This window comes from Rhincodon typus, chromosome 14, assembly GCF_021869965.1.
Source record: "Rhincodon typus isolate 14 chromosome 14, sRhiTyp1.1, whole genome shotgun sequence".
NCBI classification, from domain to species: domain Eukaryota; kingdom Metazoa; phylum Chordata; class Chondrichthyes; order Orectolobiformes; family Rhincodontidae; genus Rhincodon; species Rhincodon typus.
The window spans coordinates 24,900,446-24,920,333 of NC_063345.1; the positions used below are offsets into that span (position 1 = coordinate 24,900,446).

A 19,888-nucleotide genomic window follows, 5' to 3' on the forward strand; every position below is an offset into this window, starting at 1 on the left:
CCCCCTTGACCTGTCCGTCCTCCCTGGACTGACCTATCCCCTTCCTAACTCCCTACCTACACTCACCTTTCCTGGCCCCATCCCCGCCTCTTCGACCTGTTTGTTTCCTCTCCACCTATCCTCTCCTCTATCCCTCTTCTATCCGCCTCCCACTCTCTCCCTATTTATTTCAGAACCCCCTTCCCCTCCCCCTTTTCTGATGAAGGGTCTAGGCCCGAAACGTCAGCCTCTCTGCTCCTATGATGCTGCTTGGCCTGCTGTGTTCATCCAGCCCTGCACCTTGTTGTCTCGGATTCTCCAGCATCTGCAGTTCCTACTATTTCTGATTCGATTGTTATCATATGAGCTGCTTTCACTAGAGCCAATCTGTTTTCAGCCACTCATGGTCCCCATCAGCAGTTTTTGTTTCTCCCCAGATCACCATATGTATTCCTTTGTTTGCTCAACTACTATTCTCTCTCTCTGTCTTTGGTCTCCATTTCCACCTACTGTTTACACCCACCTCCCACCTCCTCCCCCACACACCTGCCCCTCCCAGAATCAGTTCTGAAGAAGGGTCACCAAACCAAAATGCTGGCTTGTTGTGAGTTAAGACTGAGGCAACAGATTTATGAATGACCTTAACTACATTGAAATAGTTAAGATTAGAGACAACAAAATTATGGGTAAGCTTTCAGCAGCAGATTAAGTGAGCAAAATATTTGTAGTTAGTTTTGGACATGTCCTGACCTACAAAATTGACAAAACTGTTTGAGATGGCATAGTGACGTAGAAGTGTGATGGAGAGGAAGGGTCAGAATCGTGCCCCACCCAGCTCCGAACCCCTTGCACAGATCATACCTGCAAGCTCAATCAAAAGGGAAATTGTTAACAACTGAGCTAAACGAGTACAATGTGACTTTATAGCTCCCTGTCTCAGAGGGTGGTCCAAACTTAGATAATTTAACTAAAATCAAATTTTGGACAGCTCTCTGTCACCCATAATAGAAAATAAAGACTAAAATCCAACTCTGTGAAGAAGTTAGAAAGTAATAATCTAATAAGAGTAGCACAATAATGTAAAACATATCCACAGTATATGAAATAATTTATGGTAAATGGTAAGTATAATTTATAATGTAAGCATATGAGCAAAAATAATCAATTGTACTCTTTTGATAACATTGTGCTACTGAAATCCATTGAATGCATTTCCTTCTGACTAAATTAAACCGACAACATTTTTTCACTTACTGTGTAAACTGCATTGACAAAACCAGGATGTGTATTTATGGTACATAATAGCACTGGATTATTGCATGCACTGTAAATAAGATACGTTTTCCAGAATTGAAAATATTGAGACAAGAACCGATGATGCTAATAGCAGATGACATTTAGGACAAAAATTTGGTGTGATGATCAGTGTAGTTTTATTTTAAAATCAATGAAATTCCCAGCAAGTTTGAAAACCTTGAAAGACATAAAGTGAATTATAAAGTAGAGGAAGATGATACAAAGCTATCATTTAAAAGCCTGCAGCATAGAATGGTGGATACAAAATATTGATTTCAACAAAACGGTTGAATGGAAAGGAAGAAAGAGGTGAATCCTAAAAATTGTGAGGTTGTGAGTGAATGGTGGAGGTTCAGATGAAAAATAACAGTGTTATCAATGGTTAACAATATGCTATCACCATTCATTTAAAAAGAACCTCGTCTTTCTTTATTGTATTTTTCAAAATTTGCAGAGTAGTATCATTTTGAAAGATGTGCAATTTTCATCCGGTGTCACTTCTAATGTTCTATCTTTGGTTATATTGGAAAATGAAAAGATAGTCTGGCTCAAGCAACCTTCTTGAAAATGTATCTCAGGCCTTTTAAAGTTGCTTACTTAAATTAGAATCATAGAATCCCTACAATGCAGAAAAAGGCCTTTCAGCCCATCAAGTCTGCACTGCCCACTGAAGAGCATCCAACTCAGACCCAACCCCCAAACCTATTCCCATAACCCCACATTTTCCATTACTAATCCACCTAGCCTTCACACTACAGGGCAATTCACCTGACCTGCACATCTTTGGACTGGGGGAAGAATTTGGAGCATCTGGTGGAAACCCACATAAACATGGGGAGAACATGCGAACTCCACCCTGTCAAACCTCTATGTCACCCAAGATTGGAATTGAACCTGGGTCCCTAGCACTGTGAGGCTGCAGCGTAAACTACTAAGCCACCCCCCTGAGCCACTGCTGAAATCCAGTCTGATGTTTTGGCTCAGAATTGGACAAATCCAAACATAAGCATGAACTTTCATTTATGGAATGAAAGTTATTCCTAGTATGGAGAGATTGTCTTCTGAGCAAAGGCTAAACAAGTTAGTACTCTACTCACTGGAGTTTAAAAAAATGAGAGGTGATTTCATTGAAACAAATAGGACTCATAAGGGGCTTGACAGGGTAAATGCTGAGAGGATGTTTCACCTCATTGGAGAGACTGGAACCACAGGGCATAGTCTCAGAATTAAGAGGTGCCAATTTAAGTCTGAGATGAGGAGGAATATCTTCTCTCAGATGGTTATGAGTCTTTAGAACTCTTGGCCACAGACAGCTGTGGAGGCAGACTTCCTGTGCATATTTAAGGCTGAGAGAGATTTTTGATCAGTGGTGGAATGATGGGTTATGGAGAAATGCAGGAAAGAGGCAGGCAGAATGTGGGATCAATCATAATTGTCTTGAATGGCAGAGCAGGGTTGAGGGGCTGAACAGCCTGCTCCTGTTCCTATTTCTTATGGTTTTATGGGAATAGAAAAGAAGCTAACAGAGGCTGAACAGCATCCCCAAAACACCAACCAGATTTCAGCATCATGATCAAAAATGTCACAATCAACAATTGTTTACTACACCTAGTTCTTGCTTATTGGAAGTGGTTGTCATTGAAGTTCTGTTTGGCTTGTAGTGCCCATCACAAGTGAGCTCTGTCATGGATAACATCAGCTTCCTCCTCCCCAGTGTCTTTGTCCTCCTACTCAGAAGACTGTGCCTGCTTCCCCCAGCTTCTCTGTGTCCAAGTTATCACCCCATTGCCTGCTTCAGTTGGGTGGAGTATAGCACACCAGGACGATGCAGCACATTCTGGCACAAACCCCTCCCCCACCTGCAGACTGGTCCAGGCAGCGAAACAGCATCTTGAGGAGCCCTATTGTCTGCTTCGCCACAGCCCTGGTTGAAGCATGGTCTGCATAGTAACTGCATTCTACATCAGTCAGGGGTTTGCACAATGGTATGATGAGTCATGGTTGCTGTGGATAGCTCTCTACCTTGTAATGCCCCGGCCTGTCAAACACACCAAGTACATGAGAGCACTCCTGAATATTAATGTAGTGGAACCCTTCCTGTTGATGAACTCCGCAATATTGTGATATGGTCCTCTCAGTGTCATGTGTGTACAGTCAATGGCACCCTGCATATAGGGAAACCCAGCTTTGTTACTGAATCCTACTGTCTGGGCTATAGCACTGGCCTCATCTTGGGTGAGAGAAATGAACTGGTGTGACCTTGTAGAGATGGCATTGATCACTGTCCTGGTGGATTTATATGTATATGACTGAGTGATCCCTCACGGATCTCCCACCACACCCTGCAAGGAGCCAGTTGCATGTTGTGACTTTCGTAACTGGTGGGAGAATATGGCTTCCACATTCCTTGCGGTTATTTAGTCTCGTTCTAACATTTAGCACAGTTCTGTCACCATGTCTTGGGACATAAGGAGCCTGTGTTGGCACTGTGTCATCTTCATGCCCAGGAAAAGGAGTTGGGGCCAAAAAGCTCTGGTCCTCCTGCACCCTCCATGTATCCTGAGGGGCCCTTGAGGTCGTGGCCTAATGCTGAGCTGGGTGCTCCTCATCCCTGCTGCTGCTTTCTGTTAGTCCTGCTCCTCATGCATCCATCTTTGCCTTGGAAGGCAGCCACAACAACCATAACCGCAAGGCCCATCACTCTCAGTGGAAAGGAGCAAGGCTGGGCACAGAAGGAAGTAAAGAGTTTCTTAGATCTCAGGACAGTAATTGATGGCATACCCTGCAGACGAAACCCTCAAATACTTCGTTAAGTTCTGTACCCTGATAGCAAGATACATGTCTGCATTGGACATCCACATTTTGCGTCAGTACATGCAGTCACTTGTTGAAGCTGCCATGCCAATTGAGATCATATGCCAAAGACTTTGGACTGCTTGCAACACAACCAGTAATCCATAAGCAGCCTTTATCATGCACGGGTGATGCAATGAGTACAAATCTGATTAATTGTGCTTTGCAAATGGTCACTACATATCTGTGTCAGTGCAAAGTCCTGGCGTCCAGCAAACATAGATCCCAAGCTTTTAGCTATCCAAGTGACACTTACTCCACCCATCCTTAGTGTTATTCCAGTCATTTTGTAGGAGAACTTTGTATCTTGAGAAGGGAAAGTGACAGCTGGCAACATAGCTTGTGGTGCAAACCATCAACATTGGGATCAAAATGGTCACCAGGCACTATCCCTGAAACAACGTATTCATCCCCCGTTACATTGCACTTCTCCAACACCTCAATTCTACCCAACCCTCCACCTCCCCCTCCACAATGAACTTTGTCTACAACTGTTCTCCCTGCCCCATGAAACCTGACATTATATGTTGTTGATTCCTACACTACACCTTCATGCTACCCCTGTGGAGGTCACAGTGGTGTTCACAGTCTACGTCACCCCTTCCTGTAGCCTTGCATGTCCTCCAACACTACCCATTAAACCTGAGCTCCCCCTATCACTGCCCCACTACTATATATGTCTGCTCGCCCCCACAGCTTTAACTCACCACGCTTCTGTCATTAATCCATCAGTGCCTCCTACAAGCACTCCCATGAAACATTCTGAAAGATCAATGGACGGAACCCCAGGACTACATTTGTCCCAGACCAACTTCGCAAATGGTCCCTTGTCATGACTGACCAGACCCCTCACCATTGTGTTTGCAGCTCCCGAACTGACGATCTGCAATTCCTCTGACTGGCCCTATAGGACTGACTGCTGACCACTACCCGAATAGTTCTGGGATGGATCCCCTTACCTTAAGCATCTGAAGTGGGTGCTTGAACCTTTTAAAGCCCCAGGACTATATGTAGACTGTGGCCCTGACAGACACTACTTTGGCTCCTTTACCAAAAGCTGCCTTTTTTGGATTGACCTCAAGCCTCCATCAGTTTCCAACGTGGCCAACAGGTTGCATGATGGCACATGCTGTTGGTGTAACATTGCCGCCTCGGAGAATCACACCAAGGTGCTTGTGAAAAGCATAAAAGATAAATGTGGCAAGGTGGACCTTGCTGCACGTGTCACCTGATTCTGTCTCACACCTCACCATAGCCTGTGTCACTCAGACCTCTATAAGATTCCACCCTTTGTGGTCTTTCTCTCGCTTTAATCCAGTTGTTCTTTAGTCTGCCTTATATTTCTTTCTGCACTAATTTATCATTCATGTTTGCCATTCCAAATCTCCTCCTCAAGTTCTAATCTTATTTATTGTTCATGAAGTCTCAGATGCCCTTACTCCTACATGCCAATACCAGCACACCTCAACCTCTTGACAATTTACAAGGCTGAAGGGTAAGGGAAAGGTCTAACTAATGAAAATCTCTTTCTAATGTCCTTCTCTAAAACAAAGGTTTATTATATATTTATATCCATTGAATTAATTAGCTGTTAACTGTAATCAATGGTTTTTGTTAAATTTTCAACAGGTCATAAAAGACACATGAATAAATAAAAGAAAGTAACAAATAATCAGGGATCAGAGACGGTGGGATTAACGCAGACTGCTGCTTTGTCTCTCAACGCACCAGAGTATGGTAAATAATTTCTCCCAATAGTCTGAGAAGAGGAATTTTCTAAGCAATTGAATATTGTACCCATTTCTACTCACAAAAGCTCCGCTTCCGAGAAACTGTCTGCCTCAGAGGATTGTGCTGTGTGAAGTGACTTATATGCTTTGGCAAATGATGACATATAAAATGAAATATGAGGACAATTATTCAAAAAAAATCAATAAAACTATGTTCTATAATGCAGTGAATTCCCTGATCTAAGTTGAACATTCCATCCTATTCCTTTTATACCATCTATCTATAATATTTGGTCTGGTTTCAGACTATGCAGAACTTTTTGACCATTCTTAAGATGTAAGGGATGAAGTATTTTTTGACTGCAAAAATCAATTGCACTAATTAACCATTCTCAGGTTAAACCTATGCTTGGTGGAAAGTATAAGCAAAACTTAGCAAAACTTGCTAACACTGTTGGGGAGGGTTTAAACTAACGTGGCAGGGGGATGGAAACCAAATGAGGAGGTTAGTGGACAGTAAGGAGGTATTAACTAAAGCCTGTAAGGAATTAGATAATGAAGTCAGTGTGACTAAGGGGAAGAGTAGGCAGAAAGCAGATGATGAACGCAAAGGGACTGGTGGTCTGAGGTGCATTTGTTTTAATGCGAGGTAAGGCAGATGAACTTAGGGCTTGGATTAGTACCTGGCAGTATGATGTTATTGCTATTACTGAGACTTGGTTGAGGGATGGGTAAGATTGGAAACTAAATATCCCAGGATATAGATGCTTCAGGCGGGATAGAGATGGAGGTAAAATGGGTGGAGGAGTTGCATTACTGGTCAAAGAGGATATCACAGCTGTGATGAAGGAGGGCACTATGGAGGACTCGAGCAGTGAGGCAAAATGGGCAGAGCTCAGAAATAGGAAGGGTGCGGTAACAATGTTGGGGCTGTACGACAGGCCTCCCAACAGCGAGCGTGAGATAGAGGTACAAATATGTAGACAGATTATGGAAAGATGTAGGAGCAACAGGGTGGTGGTGATGGGAGATTTTAATTTTTCCAACATTGACTGGGATTCACTTAGTGTTAGGGGTTTAGATGGAGTAGAGAACTTGTAAGGAGCATCCAGGAGGGTTTTCTAGAGCAGTATGTAAATCGTCCAACTCGGGAAGGGGCCATACTGGACCTGGTGTTGGGGAGTGAGCCCAGCCAGGTGGTTGAAGTTTCAGTAGGGGATTACTTTGGGAATAGTGATCACAATTCCGTAAGTTTTAGAATACTGATGGACAAAGACAAGACTGGTCCTAAAGGAAGAGTGCTGAATTGGGGGAAGGCCAACTATAGCAAAATTCTGCAGGAGCTGGAGAATGTAGATTGGGAGCATCTGTTTGAGGGTAAATCCACATTTGATATGTGGGAGGCTTTTAAAGAGAGGTTGATTAGAGTGCAGGACAGACATGTCCCTGTGAAAATGAGGGATAGAAAGGGCAAGATTAGGGAACCATGGATGACAGGTGAAATTGTGAGACTAGCAAAGAGGAAAAAGGAAGCACATATAAGGTCTAGGCGACTGAAAACAGACGAAGCTTGGGAAGAATATCGGGAAAGTAGGACCAATCTGAAACGAGGAATTAAGAGGGCTAAAAGGGGCCATGAAATATCTTTAGCAAACAGTGTTAAGGAAAATCCCAAAGCCTTTTATTCATACATAAGGAGCAAGAGGGTAACTAGAGAAAGGGTTGGCCCACTCAAGGACAAAGGAGGGAAGTCATGCGAGGAGTCAGAGAAAATGAGTGAGATTCTTAATGAGTACTTTGCGTCAGTATTCACGGAGGAGAGGGACATGATGGATGTTGAGGTTAGGGATAGATGTTTGATTACTCTAGGTCAAGTCGACATAAGGAGGGGGGAAGTGTTGGGTATTCTAAAAGGCATTAGGATGGACAAGACCCCACGTCCGGATGGGATCTATCCCAAGTTACTGAGGGAAGTGAGAGAGGAAATAGCTGGGGCCTTAACAGATATCTTTGCAGCATTCTTGAGCACGGCTGAAGTCCTGGAGGAGTGGAGAATTGCTAGTGTTGTCCCCTTGTTTAAGAAGGGTAGCAAGGATAATCCAGGTAATTATAGACCGGTGAGCCTGACGTCAGTGGTGGGGAAGCTGCTGGAGAAGATACTGAGGGATAGGATCTATTTACATTTGGAAGAAAATGGGCTTATCAGTGATAGGCAGCATGGTTTTGTGCAGGGAAGGTCATGTCTTACCAACTTGATAGAATTCTTTGAGGAAGTGACAAAGTTGATAGATGAGGGAAGGGCTGTAGATGTCATATACATGGACTTCAGTAAGGTGTTTGATAAGGTTCCCCATGGTAGGCTGATGGAGAAAGTGAAGTCACATGGGGTCCAGGGTGTACTAGCTCGATGGATAGAGAACTGGCTGGGCAACAGGAGACAGAGAGTTGTAGTGGAAGGAAGTTTCTCAAAATGGAGAACTGTGACCAGTGGTGTTCCACAGGGATCCGTGTTGGGACCACTGCTGTTTGTGATATACATAAATGATATGGAGGAAGGTATAGATGGTCTGATTAGCAAGTTTGCAGATGACACTAAGATTGGTGGAGTAGCAGATAGTGAAGGGGACTGTCAGAGAATGCAGCAGAATATAGATAGATTGGAGAGTTGGGTGGAGAAATGGCAGATAGAGTTCAATCCGGCAAATGCGAGGTGATGCATTTTGGAAGATCCAATTCAAGAGTGAACTATATGGTAAATGGAAAAGCCCTGGGGAAAATTGATACACAGAGAGATCTGGGTGTTCAGGTCCATTATACCCTGAAGGTGGCAACGCAGGTGGATAGAGTGGTCAAGAAGGCATACGGCATGCTTTCATTCATCGGACGGGGTATTGAGTACAAGAGTTGGCAGGTCATGTTACAGTTGTATAGGACTTTGGTTCGACCACATTTGGAATACTGCGTACAGTTCTGGTCGCCACATTACCAAAAGGATGTGGATGCTTTGGAGAGGGTGCAGAGGAGGTTGACCAGGATGTTGCCTGGTATGGAGGGCGCTAGATATGAAGAGAGGTTGAGTAGATTAGGATTATTTATATTAGAAAGACGGAGGTTGAGGGGGGACCTGATTTGAGGTCTACAAAATCATGAGAGGTATGGACAGGATGGATAGCAAGAAACTTTTTCCCAGAGTGGGGGACTCAATTACTAGGGGTCACGATTTCAAGGTGAGATAAGTTTAAGGGAGATATGTGTGGAAAGTTCTTTACGCAGAGGGTGGTGGGTGCGTGGAAAGCATTGCCAGTGGAGGTGGTAGAGGCAGGTACGATAGCGTCACTTAAGATGTATCTAGATAGATACATGAATGGGCAGGGAGCAGAGGGATACAGATCCTTGGAAAATAGGTGACAGGTTTAGATAGAGGATCTGGATTGGTGCAGGCTTGGAGGGCTGAAGGGCCTGTTCCTGTGCTGTAATTTTCTTTGTTCTTTGTAAAGCAAGTAGGAAAGGTAATTTTGTAGAATATGAATAATTTTCAGCACCAGACAGCACCAGACTGTTTCATTTCCAACATAAACCTGGTGGATTTTCATGTCGCAAAAGTGGCTGGCCATTTCAAGCTATTGACCAGCACGTTTTTGCTTTCTACTGGGGTTACAGCTAACTGCCCACTGGTAGTAGGTGGCTTTTAAGTTCAATTAAAACCTGTTCAGGAAATTCATCACCAGCCACTTATAGATCAGCATTAAGAAGAAGATGGACATTTTGGAGGGCCACTTGTAGAGGTTGGCATCGTCAGAACAGATGCGCTGGAGATGGAGAAACTGGGAAGAGTTCTGGGAGAAGGATTCCCCACCAGCGTGGTTGCTAGGACCCTCAGCCATGTCTGAACCATCTCCTGCACTTTGGCCCTCATCCCTTGTCATCCACCCTGCAACAGCAATTGGGTCCTTCTGGTCCTTCCTTACTATCCAACCAGCATCCACATCCAGAGGATCATTAGCTGCCATTTCCGCCACATCCAACGGGATTCCACCACCAGGCAGAGACAAACCCCTCCCCTCCCTTGTTAGCCTTCTGTATGACCTGTTCCCTCTGGGACACCCTGGTCCACTCTTCCTTCACTCCCATCATCTCCTCACACCCACACAGCACATTGCCATGTAATTGCAGAAGGTGTTCCACCCGTCCATTTACCTCCTCCATCCTCACTATCCAAGCCCCAGACACACCTTCCAGGTGAGGCAGAAATTTACCTGCACTTCACTCAATCTAGTCTGTTGTACTCGCCGTTCATCTCTCCAAAGATGCTGCTAGACCTGCTGAGATTTTCCAGCAATTGCTGTTTTTGTTATTTTTCCTAAAAGATGGTGGTGAGCTGCCTTCTTGAGCCGCTGCAGTCTGTTACATATAGGTAGACCCACAATGCCATTAGGGAGGAAATTCCAGCATTTTGAACCAGTCACGTAGAAGGAACCACTCTATATTTCCAAGGCAGGATGGTTTGTGACTTGGAGGCAAATCGGCAGGTGGTGGTGTTCCAATGTATCTGCTGTCCCTTTGTCTCTAGATGGTAGTGGTTTGGAAAGTGTTATCTAAGGAACATTGGTGAATTCTTGCACTGCGCTCTTGTAGATGGTACACTCTGCTGTGACAGAGTGTTGGTGGTGAAATCCATAAGGTCAGAGTTTTTGCAGCAATGCTTGTGGCCAAGAGCAGTCAGAGTGTTTTCTCTAAATCCAAAAATCTACCTAGAAAAGCTCCATCATGGAAATTTGGCTGATCCAGCTCTCAGCATTAGACACCTGGGTAATCATGGACTCCTTTCACCACTATCACAGGTAACCATCCAACACCTTTTATAGCATTACAATGACTGGAATAACTTACAGAACAATGCAATTATCTTCCACACATTTGGGATTCCAGTGCACCATCTGATACCCACAACTCTCCCACTCTGCACAGTTGGAAGTCTCCATATCCCTATGAGGGATCCCCATGCTGTGACCCAGGCCTCACTTCCCACAATGTGTTCCCTGGATCTCAGTGGTATTCATTTCAGCCTTCAGCTGACATGATCTCCATGATGTAACATGACCTTGTGAGGAAATGTAGGGTAGAATTCTGGGAGTGTATCAAGAACTTCTCTCGTTTGTCAGACTGATAGTGTTGTGGATCATAACAGCCATAAGGAACCATTCCTGCCTCCAACCTATAAGAAAATGAGGCATAGCTAAAGTTCAAAAAACTACTCGAATATTGTTGTCAGTAGATCACTCTAGATATGTATTTATTATATTGGTCTGTTTGAAAATTCAAACTTTTTGATGATCCTACCATTCATGAAAGATGATAAAATGAAATGCAAATTGCTATAGAATTTTCTTTCATTCTCTCATAAGATGTGGACATCGCTGGCAAGGCCTACATTTGTTTCCTATCTTTCCTTGCCTTTGAGTCCAGTTAAGAATCAATCACATTGCTGTGGATCTGGATTAAGCTGTCAATCAGAACAGGTAAGGATGGCAGATTTTCTTTCTTCATAACTCATATGTATTTTTACAACAATTGATGATAAGTCTGTGGTTATCATTAATGAGATTAGCATTCAATTCAATTTTTAAATAATTAATTATATTTAACTTTCACAAGGATTATCCTGGTTACCAGTATTACTAGACCAATGGCATTACCAAAATTTGGATGATATTCATAAGCCATTGGATTTCATTATTGCCGCTCTCAGTTTCCCCATGATCCTTTGATATGTTGACATCAATGTAATTTGACTAATTTTATATAATTTCTACACATTTCATTTGATCTATGTTTTTCCATGACTGAAATGCTTGCTTCGAGTATTTAATTTACCATGAGCTGTAACCAAATACATTTTCAGTGTATTTATAATTTAACACAGATGTGTAGCTACCATTAAAGACAAGATGATATAATGAGAGCCTGGTAGAAGTATATTGGCTTTTATTCCAGAAACAGCATAAAATACAGATAACTAATGTATAAAGTAGCCAGTCCGATCATTTCTTAGAGACACCTAAAATTATTATGCTGGGAATAGTCTGAGGTTCTGATTAACAACTCAGCTGGACAGTTAAATATTTGCTTTGTGGATTTGAAAAGACACTGCAGGTTTAAATCAAGTCAGGTTACACATATGTAGGCAGTTAATCATCCTGTTGTTAGGATATCTCATTTGTCCCATCCTTCTCCCCGTTACATTAGGGTCTTCCCACCCTGTCCCAATCTTGTATTAACTTTGGTTAACCCTGCTCCTTCCTCAGTCTTTTCTTAAAAGCTTCAAATTGTCAAATTGTAATTGTAAAAGTTCAACTACAATTTGAGTTGTTAAAAAGGTCAACTAAATGTCATTGGCCAGTCTCTTAAAATGATTTTACATTCTGAGCGAAATCTTTTGTATAAAGTATCACTTATCTGACAGGATCTCCCTGAATAATGCACTTTTCAGTTCATTTTGAATAGTGGTGAGCATTGCTTGGCATAAAACAAATACTTTGACATTCAAGTGATGACAAAATGCTCAACACTGTGCAACTCACCAATTAAGTAGAACAGGCACTGATTTATTCACAATGCCTTCGACTGCATTAGCTGAAAGATCAATGCCTCATGAGAAAGCTGATTTCAGGAAAGCTTATGGCGGTTTTAGTGGGTTCTTTTTAGGAAATAGCAAACATTGGAATTACCCAACTAAAGTTTACATGCTTGTAAATCAATTGTTGAGTCTATTCAGAACTTTTTTCCCTGTGAAAACGTGTCATAAAACAGAAACATGAGTCAAAAATTAGTTAATTCACATTCACCAAAGTAAAGAACCAGCAGATAATGTGAGTTTTCAATAGAATATTCATGTGTGGAATCAATAAAGTGAACATAAAACATACAATCCTTTAAGGCAAATACACTCAACAGGAAAAATGACTGAGCCATGATGAACAAGGGAAGTTAAAGACAGATTAGATAAAAGGACATGGCTTATAAAGTTGCCAGAAAATGTTGCAAGCTTGAGGAAAGGGAGAATTTTAGAACTTAGCATAGGAGGACCAAGAAATTAACAAAGAGTGAGAGAATAGAATATTCATGCAAAATAGCAAGAAACATTAAAAACGGGACAAGCTTCTATAGGTATGTAAAGGACTAGACAAGCAAATACAAATGTGGACTATTACAGGCAGAGACAGGAGGATTTTTGATAGGAAATGAAGAAATGGCAGAGAAGCTAAATAAATATGTTGTATGTATGTCTTCTACTTTGTGTCTGTCATAATAGAAGAAGAGGCGAGAGGTTTTCACAAAATAATTAAGTTCTACTGAGAGTGTGGAACTGAAATAAATTTGTATTAGTAAGAAAAATGATATTTCAGAAATGAATTGGAATGAATGTTAACAATTTATCATGATCTGATGACCTTGATTCTAGAGTGCTGAAAGGGATGGCTACAGAGGAAACAAATGCCTTGGTGATATCTTTCAAAATTCTATAAACTCAAAAATTGTGGCCACTGATTGAAAGGTTCCAAATATAACCCAACTGTTTAAGAAAGAGTTGGAAAGAGAAAACAGAAATGTACAGACCTGTTAGCTAAGATGGAAAACACTAGAGTCTTTTATAAAGAATGTGATTACTAGATATTTAGAAAATAATTGTCTGATTGCAGACAGTCAATATGACTGTTTGGAGGGGATATCATGTTAACAAACCTGATCAAGTTCATTGAGGATGTCATGAGCAGAATCAATATGGGGAAACCAGTGGATCTGGTGTATTTGGATTTGCAGAAGGCTTTTAATAAAGTCTCACACAGAAAGTTACTAAGCAAAAGTAAGGGGCACAGGATTAATGGTAATAAATTAGCATGGATTGAGGATTGGTTAACAGGCAGAAATCAGAATAGGAATAAATGGGTCATTCTCAAGTTGACAGGCTATGATCAATGGATAACACAAGAGTCAATGTTTGGGCCCCAGCTGTTCACCATCTTAATAATGACTTGAATCTGAGGGACAAATGTATTATGTCCAAGTTTGAAAATGTTACAAAACTTGTGGCAAATGTGATTTGTGAGGAGGATACAAAAAGGCTTAAAATAAAAACAGCAAGTCCTGGAGAGTCTTGGCACATCCACTATGACTATTCCTCAAAACTGAAAGGGGTTGGAAAATGTGGTTTTAATGCTACTGACAGAGAGGAAGGATGAGAGAATGGAACAAATAATGAGTCAAAGGGAGTACCAATAGTATTCAAGAAAGTATTGAGATGTAAAATAAGTGTAAACGACAGATGTGAAAAGGTGAAAATGCTTCTGTTCCGGTCAGAGCAAAGTCAATATGACACTAAAACAACACCTAGGCAGAGGTAGAGTGAATGGGTTGCAATCAAAATGGAGTACAGAGGTCTTGCTTTGAAGTTGTTCCACTCAATGTTGGGTTCTAAATGCCATAAAGTACACAAGCAGAAAATGAAATGCTGCTCTTCCAGCTTAAATTGACCTTCATTAGAACAGGTCCAGGGTGGAAATGTTAGCATGTAAGCAAGTTGGTTTGTTGAAATGGCAAGGTGCTGAAAGGTTGGGGCCATTCTTATGGACAGAATGAAGGTTACCACCAAAGTAGTTACCCAGTCTGCCTCTGGTGTCGTCAATGTAAAGGGGCTAGCATTGTGAACAGTGAATACAGTAGATTAGATCAAAAGAATCATAAAATCATAGAATCATAAAATCATAAAATCTGTACAGTGTGGAAACAGGCCATTCAGCCCAATGGGTCCACACTGACTCTCTGAACACACCCAGGCCCACCCCCTTACCTAAGCCTGTAACCTTACCAATCCCAGTAACCCTGCATTCCCATGGCTAAACCACCTAGCCTGCACTGTGGGTAATTTAGCATAGCCAATCCACCTAACAAGTACAAGTAAAATTTTGTTTTTTTTTCTATTCATTTCATGGGATGTGGGCATCGCTGGCTGGCCAGCATTTCTTGCCCATCCCTAATTGCCCTTGAGAAGGTGGTGGTGGGCTGCCTTCTTGAACTGCTGCCTTCCACCTGCTGTGGGTTGACCCACAATGCTATTAGGGAGGGAATTCCAGGATTTTGACCCAGAGACAGTGAAGGAACAGTGGTATATTTCCAAGTCCAGATGGTGAGTGACTTGGAAAGGAACTAGGAGGTGGTGGTGTTCCCATATGTCTGCTGTCCTCGTCCTTCTAGATGGAAGTGTTCGTGGGTTTGGAAGGTGCTGTCTGAGGATCTTTGGTGAATTTCTGCAGTGCACCTTGTAGATAGTACACACTGCTGCTACTGAGCGTCGATGGTGGAGGGAGTGGATGCTTGTGGGTGTAATGCCAATCAAGTGGGCTGCTTAGTCCTGTATGGTGTCAAGCTTCTTGAGTGTTGTTGGGGCTGCACTCATCCAGGCAAGTGGGGAATATTCCATCACACTCCTGATTTGTGCCTTGTAGATGGTGGACAGGCTTTGGGGAGTCAGGAGGTGAGTTGCTCGCCGCAGTATTCCCAGCTTCTGGCCTGCTCTTGTAGCCACTGTGTTAATGTGGTGAGTCCAGTTGAGTTTCTGGTCAATGGTAACCCCCAGGATGTTGATAGTGCGGGATTCAGTGATGGTAACAGCATTGAATGTCAAGGGGCGGTGGTTAGATTGTCTTTTATTAATGATGGTCATTGCCTGGCATTTGTGTGGTGCGAATGTCAACTAGTAGTTGTGTTTAGGGCCTTGGGCAATGAGAAGGGAGGAGGTGAAAGGGCAAGTGAACACTGTTCACAATTGCATGGGAAGGTTCCAGTTGGGAGGAGTGGCTGTGGCAGGAGTTGGATTGTTAGGAGTGATGTAGGAGTTGGCCAGGGTGGGCTTCCTTCTCACAGTCACTTCTATCCCTGCCTCCTTCACTAATCCACTTTCTTCTGTCTTTGGGAGAGCTTGCCTCAGTGCAGCTCCCCAAATCTCACAGAAGAACATCCAAGTAAAAATCTATGTGAACTGGGGTGCGGCATTTCCTTATTTCCTCTCAATTCTTGCGATCACTGCAACATTGAAAAACAACATGATGCTATTCACTTTCCTTGATTGTCAGGGTACCTGAGGTGGGATACTGTGGTTCTGGGATAGTCCCTTGACAGAGCCCATTCCTTCAACACTGAGGTTTCTGACTTACAAATGGTCTCACCATTTTGACAGGGACTGAGCACAGCAAATTGCCCCTATTAACTCTATACCTTTCTTCACAGGTGCTACCTGATCTGCTAAGTATTTCCTGGTTATGTGTTTTATTTCCTTTTACTAGCATATTCAGCATTTTGATTGTGTAATAGTGATTATAACTGGTTGACTTTAATTCATTTTGTTATATTAACTGAATCCACAATAATGTTTAAGAGTTTACTTAAGGCTGGTTATGAATGGAGAAGAGGGAGTAGCACCTTTGCAGTTTGTATGACATATTCAATCAGGTTGCAAGATTAGATGCACCACTGTAATAAAACTAGTAACCCAGTTACAAAACTTCCTTTGATGATTAGTTGATCTATTAGTTAGAATCACTAATGGACTCTCTGTAGTGTGAACTAGAAGGTTTGACTCTGTAAGGAGCCAAAGTAAATAAAAATTGACAGAAGTAGACAGAAAGAAGTATCTTGAAAATAAATGTAATCTTACTTGCAAGTGACTGAGAGTGTTTCATTTACTTCAATGATCAGTTGCTTGTCAGAAATATTCAGTTCTGGCACAATCAGATTGTCTTGAGGAACTGAACCTGAATATAAAAAAAAAGCAAAGAAAGACTTTGGTTATATATCAGCTACGGTGTAGTTCAAAGAAGACAAACTCCATTGAAGCACTGTTTAACAAGGTCATGAGAAGTTAATGTCGACACTGTCAGTGGTGATTGAGGTTCATACGTTTCGTTGGTACAGTCAGGTCACTGTTCCTGCTGATACTTTACATTGATCATCCATAGAAGCAGGCAAAATAAACTCTGCATGACTGGTTTTGAATAGCCCGAAACCAGCATAAAACTAGCAGTCACAAAGCACAATCAAGTAGATAAAACAACGAAAATTCTAAACAACCACCTTAGAGTTGAGACAGAAGCATCAACCCTGTAAAGCCCTCTTCATTATCCCCTCTCTCTCCACTATCCTTCAATGGTATTGCTTGTAAATATATATTTTTTTCAGCTATGTGATTAAACTGTGATCTGCGCTGTGAATTCCGGGCCATTATTAATATCCTTCTGTGAAGTATCATCAGTTGGCACGCTTCAGACATGGAGCACTGGTTAGTTTTGTTTTAGTTGAACAGGAAATGTTTCATCATGTGATCCACCATTTATGATATATGTCTGTAAACATATGGAATTTATTAGACAGGGAGAAAGTGAACACAGTCCTGCCAGTTTCATGCCTGACAAAATGGGCACCTACCTGCAGTTAGCAATTATGGGGCAACTTCAGTTGCTCCTCTGACACCTATTTTTCAGGGACCACAAATGCAAGAGCGGCCTATAGGCCTGAAACAAACCTAAGATAGTGTAAACATGCAAATCTGAACCTCAAGAGCAAAATTCATATATAAATGGATAGAACATGCATGTTCTAACTCAAAGTACCAAGTATCTGGCACAACTAACTGTTAATGCTTACAGTAATCACAGGATGTTGCTCAAAAGAATGGCCCTGGAAATTTTGAGAAATACTACTTCTGGACTCAAAAAAACAATTTTGTCCCATCATAGACATGCAAAGGGATCTGTCCTTGGGATCATTTCCTTCCGTAAAGGCATGAATTTTAGTTTATTCATCTGTAGCATAAAAGTCTTTCATCATTATCTACATAAATAATTTCAGTCTTTACAAAACCTAGATACACAAAATGCGTTGTTCAAAAATAAGTCCTCTTATGTTACAAGCTGTAGTGACTACAGGTCTAGAAGGCATCTTTTCAAGTTGTGTTGAAAAATGTGGCCTAAGGCATGTTACCTTTCTGCTTAGATGCAAGAAGCATGGCTAGTTTCTCTTGCATACTGCTATTTGTTTAACCGTTTAACAAATATTTCTCATTGGCATTAATTAGCTTCTACCTTTGATGTACAAGTGCATTTAAATTTAAGTGTGCATGAAGCAGCAAATATGCATTTAACCCATGCTTATCATTATTACTTAGATTTTAGAACCAAAAAGTAGGAATTGCAGCTGATGATATCAGCAAATTAATGCTGAACACATTGGTGACACTCTTATCATCTAATTCGTTGTGAACTTTAGTCCAATCATATTAAACGAGTTAATCTGTCTATTGAAATAATGGACGGAGGGATGTCATTATAAAAAAGTGGTAAATGACCAGGCACCAATATGACAAATACCAATGTCTGGCTTCAGGTATGACTTCAATAAATGAAGTGACTAATAAGTGACTATCAATAAATGAAACCTTTTTAAAAAATATCATGGAGTAGAAAAAATCCAGAATATAACATTTGAGTTTATTTGAATAGCGTCAAATTAAAGCTGGGAAGAATATTGATTTAGGCATTTGGATAACACTTTACTCTTTGAATCCTGTCAATTGAGCTTTGACATCCATTTGAGACCCCAGCAGCAGCAGACTATAATACCTCACACAATAATTTAACTTTTTAACGTGGGTGTCACCGCAGCTCAGTGGTTAGCCCTGCTGCCTCACAGTGCCAGGGACCTGGGTTTGATTCCACTCTCGGGCAACTGTCTGTGTAGAGTTTGCACAAAATGTCCCTGTGCCTGCGTGGGTTTCCTCCGGGTGCTCTGGTTTCCTCCCACAGTCCAAAGATGAGCAGGTTAGTTGGATTGGCCATGCTAAATTGCCTGTAGTGTTCAGGGATGTGTAGATTAGGTGGGGAAGACGGGGACGGGTCTGGGTGGGTTGCTTTGAGGGTCAGTGTGGACTTGCTGGGCCGAAGGGCCTGTTTCCACACTGTAGGGACTTGATGATACCACCTTAGTGCAACATACATCCGTTCTACAACACAATGCCAGTTAAGATTATGTACTCAGAAGATGGAGCAGGGCCTGATCTCCAATCTTTCTGAACCACAATGCAAAGTGTTTCCAACTGAGTTATTTTTCATTATTGAATTTGCAAGCTGTTGAATACAGGCCAAGAAGAAACTGTGCTGTTATAAGTTTGATGTATTCAATTTTAATCACTTTGTTGTAATTTTCTGTTGGCTTAAGAGTAGATTCAGGTTTGAGATAGGGAGGCATCGTCAACATATTACTGCAAGTATTGCAACGTGCACACACTTTCTTGCTCTTGTCACCATTTCGTATTATGACATGATTTACCATTGTAAATTGTTCTGTCAAATGCCACAAAGTGGTTGGTGGTTCTGGCATTACATGCTCTTGTGAAGTGAGATTGTGAAGTTTCTTCCTCCCGAGTTGTTTGCCATCTTATTTACCACAAAGACCTACATTCATCAAATCATAGAATCATATATTTCATAGAATCATAGAAATGGCCTTGGCAATTTGAAATATGATTTAAAAAATTGCACTTTGTATTCTGATAAAATCAGCTCTTGACACTCTTCAAGTGTCTGCATCTTACTTTCAAGACAGGATATGAATGTGAGTAGCTGGATGCAAAGATATGCAATATATTGCCATAACCAGATGGCAAAATCAATGAATACATTTACTTATCATTTCCTTTGAAAAGGTTTGGTAACAAGTTTTTAAATGCAGTTATATGGAAGATAAAAATGAATTGTTCACCGTTGCACCAATCACCTTTACAAGATGGAAGGCTGCTATGTACAGACGCTACATGTGAGAAATTATACACCTAGAAGATTAATGAAGAGCCTGTGTTTGACAAAATGAACTTTAGGTCATAGAGCACAAAAAACAGCACCCATCCCTTTAATTGTTTTGTGGCAGGCCTGAACAGAAATGACAACATTATATAAAATAGCTGTAACTTCATCTCTTACACA

General features: G+C 41.6%; 1 protein-coding gene across 2 annotated transcripts in view; it reads right to left on the bottom strand.

Moving 5' to 3' along the window:
- The window catches only part of kdrl (kinase insert domain receptor like), a 181,133-nt gene that overhangs the window by 131,802 nt on the left and 29,443 nt on the right, over positions 1–19,888 (bottom strand). For both annotated transcript variants that reach the window (XM_048605338.1, XM_048605339.1), the window contains exon 2: positions 16,570–16,666. In XM_048605338.1, coding sequence (XP_048461295.1) covers positions 16,570–16,666 — 97 coding nt within the window. The remainder of the gene's footprint in view (positions 1–16,569; positions 16,667–19,888) is intronic.